This window comes from Rissa tridactyla, unplaced genomic scaffold (genome assembly GCF_028500815.1).
Source record: "Rissa tridactyla isolate bRisTri1 unplaced genomic scaffold, bRisTri1.patW.cur.20221130 scaffold_47, whole genome shotgun sequence".
In the NCBI taxonomy this organism is placed as follows: domain Eukaryota; kingdom Metazoa; phylum Chordata; class Aves; order Charadriiformes; family Laridae; genus Rissa; species Rissa tridactyla.
This window is the reverse complement of record NW_026529679.1, coordinates 339,458-344,435: the sequence shown is the minus strand read 5'-3', so window position 1 is coordinate 344,435 and position 4,978 is coordinate 339,458. Positions and strand designations below refer to the sequence as shown.

Here is a 4,978-nt window from a genome sequence, read left to right as displayed (position 1 = left end):
CACTCTTGCAACTGTGGTTTCATGGCAATGGGAGTGCAGAGACTGACAAGCCCTTTTTCCATGAGGAGAGGTTTATCTGACAAATTGGAACACCAGGACTGGCCACCCCATTCCCACGAATCTGCTGCTGCAGAGCAGGGCTGACTCCTGGGCAGCCAGCGGGCAGAGGTCCCGCTCCTCCTGGCGCACTCGGCCAGAAACAATCTGAGCTCCAGCCACAGAGCTGAATGAAGATCTGATAGAAGTGGAAAAGCAGTGCAGAGTGTGAAGTATGAGAAATGCTGTTGATTTTGCTCAGAGAAGTCTCCCTTAACTTCTCACTGTCTTGTCCTCCTTGTTCAGTGCTCCACACCCAGAGGCAGCACATGTCCAACAGCAGCTCCATCACCCAGTTCCTCCTCCTGGCATTTGCAGACACACGGGAGCTGCAGCTCTTGCACTTCGGGCTCTTCCTGGGCATCTACCTGGCTGCCCTCCTGGCCAACGGCCTCATCATCACCTCCATCGCCTGTGACCACCGCCTCCACACCCCCATGTACTTCTTCCTCCTCAACCTCTCTGTTCTTGACCTGGGATCCATCTCCACCACTGTCCCCAAAGCCATGGCCAATTCCCTCTGGGACAACAGGACCATCTCCTACTGGGGATGTGTAGCACAGGTCTTTTTTTTCTTTTTCTGTGCTGCAGCAGAGTTTTATCTTCTCACCGTCATGTCCTATGACCGCTACGTTGCCATCTGCAAACCCCTGCACTACGGGACCCTGATGGGCAGCAGAGCTTGTGTCCACATGGCAGCAGCTGCCTGGGGCAGTGGGTTTCTCAATGCTCTGCTGCACACGGCCAGTACATTTTCCCTGCCCCTCTGCCAGGGCAATGCTGTGGACCAGTTCTTCTGTGAGATCCCCCACATCCTCAAGCTCTCCTGCTCAGGCTCCTTCCTCAGGAAAGCTGGGCTTCTAATATTAAGTTGTTTTTTAGCTCTTGTGTGTTTTGTTTTGATTCTGTTGTCCTATGTGCAGATCTTCAGGGCCGTGCTGAGGATCCCCTCTGAGCAGGGACGGCACAAAGCCTTTTCCACGTGCCTCCCTCACCTGGCCGTGGTCTCCCTGTTCATCAGCACTGGCATGTTTGCCTACCTGAAGCCCCCCTCCATCTCCTCCCCAGTTCTCGATCTGGTGGTGGCATTCCTCTACTCGGTCGTTCCTCCAGCAGTGAACCCCCTCATCTACAGCATGAGGAACAAAGAGCTCAAGGATGCCCTGAGGAAACTATTTGAATACAATCTTCTTTAGATTAATAAGGTGTCCACTGTGCCAATGGAGCTCCCACTGCATCTCAGGAAAAAGCAGGACTAATTTTCCTTCAAATGTTTCTTTACTTTCTCTTTGTGGGATTTTTTTGTTCTTATTCGGTTTTTTTTGTTCGTTTGATTGTTTTTATATGTTTTGGGTTTTTTTATTCTAGAACTTTGTTATTATAATTCTTGGCTTCCTACTTCTTTTTTCCTTGACCCAAAGCCCTCATTTACATATGGACCAGGCTCTCTTTTTAGATAAGCTCAATAAAGATATCTGGAAAAATTATTAGTCTCAGCTCCCATCTCTTCACTACCCTCTGGAGCTGGGCGAGCAGCCCCAGCATGCAGGAGGGGTTCAGGAGGCAAATGTCCATCTGCCCCATGGAGGATCAGCCCCAGAGACCCTTGGGGCTGCCCCTGGCTGCCTCGCTGGGGACTCTGTCTGTGCCGCCTGCGAGTCGGGGCTGCTGCTTCCCTGGAGCCATGGCCAAGGACAGCAGCAGGACGTGGCCTTTCCAGTGCTGGTCTCTCCTCACATCCCCACTGTCCTGCTGTGCCCTTGCCTTTGTGTTCCCCCGAAGGCCTCGTGTACCTTGTGACAGTCCTGTTGTCTCTACAGTGGCACCCCTGTGGCTGCAGGCAGGAACAGGCCATATGAAACATTATTTCAGAGCTCGTCTCTGTGAAAATAGCATAGTAATGAAAATGCCTCCTCAGGGCAGGGTCAGAAGGCTGGATGCCTCTTCCAAAGCTGGCGTCAGGAGTTACAGCAGTGGGGAGCCCCTGAGCAGTGCCCAGCAGTGCCCAGGCCTCACCGGGAAGTGCCGGCACCGCCACGGCGCTGGGGAGACCTCCCTGGGGCGTGCGGCGTCCCTCTGTGACATCAGCCCGTGTCACCTGAAGGTGCCTTAGGACACCAGCAGGGAGGCGGCACAGCTGGGCAAAGAGGAGACGGGGTTCCCCTCTTGTCCTGGGAATTCTCCCCAGGGCCTTTCCAAAAGCCCCTCTGCCCCCTGCACCACCATGTCTCTGCGACTGGGAGCCCCCCCCGGCAGGTGCCTTTTGGGCTTCGGCTGCGGTCGGGCACTTCCAAGAGATGGGATCCAAGGCCTGGGGGAGGCAACAAGGCCGGGGGGGTTGTTGCCAGGGCTGGGTGGGGACCAGTTTGGGGGCCGGGGGGTGTTCTTTGGTACCCAGCTGGCGACCCCCTCCCAATCTATAGGGCACCCCCTCCACTCTATGGGGCCCTCCACATTTGCCATCCTCCCCACATTTCGGCACCCACACATTTGTCCCTCACCTCCCCCAACAGCAACCCCCAAATCTATGGGAACCCTCCCCCAAATAGGCCCCCGCCCCCCATCTGGGCCCCCCTCCAAATCTGGGGACACCCCCCCCCGCCCCTGCTGTGCTCGCTCTGCTGCTCTGCTCCTCTCCAGGGGACCCAGGCGTCCGGGTGCCCCCGCCCCGGCAGCGGGGGGGAAGTGAGGAGGGACGGGGGTCGCCCGGACGCCTGGGGCCCTCCAGGACACCCCCCACCACCCCCCTCAAGGCTCGTGCGTGCCTCAGTCTCCCCGCAGTGCGCGCGGGGCAGCCCCTCCCCGCACCACCGGCCCCCCCCCGGCCCGGCGGGCGCTGTCGCCACGAGGCCGGAAAGCGCAACGCGGGGGTGGGGCCGCGCGGTGGGGGCGTGGCTCAGCCCGCGCTTAACTGCTGGGGGCGTGGCCACGGCGGGCAGCGCGCGGCGGCGTTTGGGCGGGAGCGGCGGCTCCGCGTCCTCGGGCTGGTGCGTCCCCGGGTCCCCCAGCGTCCCCTCACCCCCCCACGGGCCCCCCCAAGGTCCCCCTCACACCCCCCCGGGTCCCCTCAGAGCCCCGAGCACCCCCGGGTCCCCCTCCGCCGCTCCCCCCCGACGTCTGCTCAGCCTCTCCAGTGTCCCCTCAACACCCCCATGTCCCCTTAAACACTCTCTGGGTGCCCTCAGGCCCCCTCGCCCCCGCCAATGTCACCTCAGCCACCCAGAATGTCCCCTAAACGCCCCCCAATGTGCTCTCAGCCCCCTGTAGCCCCTCACCCATGTCCCCTTAGCTCCCCATGTCCCCTTGAAATCACTCTGGGGCCCCTCAGTCCCCGCAAGGCCCCAGAATGTCTCCTCAGCTCCCCCATGCCCCTTCAGCCCCCGCCACTACCCACAGCACCCCCAGCCCCCCACGAACGCTCATGCAAACCCCCGTGCAAAGTCCCCTTGCGTGACATCTACCTCCACTCCCCCAGCCCCCAAACCCCCCCTCAGCCCCCTCCCCACACCCCAGTCTTCCACCCCCCACAAGCCCTCGTGCCAACGCTCACATACCATCACCCACCCCCTCCCACACCCCCGAAATTCCCCCTCAGATCCCACCCCCAAGCCCCCCCAACCCCTATAAGCCCTTGTGCCAGCACTCGTGTGAGCCCCCTCCCCTGCCCCCCAACACCCCCAGCTCCCGGTGAACCCTGGTGCAAGGCCTCGTGCGAATCCTCCTGCAAAACCCCCTCACGGGCCACCGTCCATCCCACTCCCCCCACCCCCACGCCCTAAGTCCCCCCTCAACCCCCTCCCCAGCCCCTACAAACCCTCGTGCGAATCTTTGGGCGAGCCCCCGCGTGCCTCACCCCCAGCTCCCACACCCCTCCCCCACCCCCAAAGCCACCCCACCCCAATCCCCTCTAAACCCACCCTCCAACCCCCCAGGCAGAGACACAGGGGATGATGCGGGGCCAATGCCCAGGATAACCCATAGGAATCAGTCCCAGGGGCATTCCCTGTGCTGGAAGTGCCTCTAGCCGAGGGAAACGCTGGCAAATGTTTTGAGGAGGGGAAGAAAACAAATGGAGAACGTGGGCCTGTTCCAAAGCTTTCCCTTTGCCCCTCTCTGAAGTCCTCACTCATCCGCCTTTGGTCTTTCTCCCGGGCAGGGCGTCCTGCTCCCAGGACTCGGGACCTTCACTATGGTCCAAGGGCGATTCCAGGGTGAACGGCGGTGCAGTCTCCCGGCGCCCAGGTCCTGCTGCAGGCTCCTTTTCAGAGGTGCTGTGGGAAACGGCGCCTCTGTTTGCCCTCTGGTTTGCCGAGAGCGTCTCCTCCTTGGCAGGCCCTCGGCACCCCCCTGGCCCCTACCAACCCTTGTGTGAATCCTGTCCAGGTACGGGCAGCGATTGGCACCGCTGAGAGCAGCAGCCACCCTCCCTGCCGGGGCACCCGGGGTGGCAGGTCTCAGGGGGTGGGAGCAGGACTGAGACCCAGCTGCAGGGCAGGGCTTGTGCGAGCCCCCCTCACGCACCCACCCTGCCCCGCCCTGCCCATCCCCATCCCCCGCCCCCTTCCAACCCCCCCAAAGCCTCCCCCACACCATCAATAAAAGCCCTTGAAACCAAAAGTCATTGAGAGATACTGCTTTATTCGGTGTCGGGGGCTAGGGGGAAGAACCCACAAACCTAGCACCCCTTACCAGGGATATTTATCCATTATTTATACACAAAATATTTTCATTATTCCGCCTACCTAATCCATAACTCCACCCAGGCTTACGTATTCATTAGGATGACCAAATAGTCTTTTTGCACACGCGTATCAAATTTTGCTGCGTCGGCAAAACACTTCTGCGCAAGCCTGAGTGTCTCGGTGGTCGTTCGGGTAAGGAG

The 4,978-nt window shown here is 60.3% G+C and overlaps 1 protein-coding gene across 1 annotated transcript; it reads left to right on the top strand.

The window, feature by feature from the left end:
• Positions 1 to 365: 365 nt before the first annotated feature.
• Positions 366 to 1,292, top strand: LOC128903554 (olfactory receptor 14J1-like). Its single transcript, XM_054187571.1, has one exon. The coding sequence runs from the start codon at positions 366 to 368 to the stop codon at positions 1,290 to 1,292; it is 927 nt and encodes a 308-aa protein (XP_054043546.1).
• The last annotated feature ends 3,686 nt before the right edge of the window (positions 1,293 to 4,978 follow it).

What these genes read in the sequence shown, in the direction of transcription:
- LOC128903554 (XM_054187571.1), top strand. Translation starts at nt 366, where the DNA reads ATGTCCAACAGCAGCTCCATCACCCAGTTCCTCCTCCTGGCATTTGCA.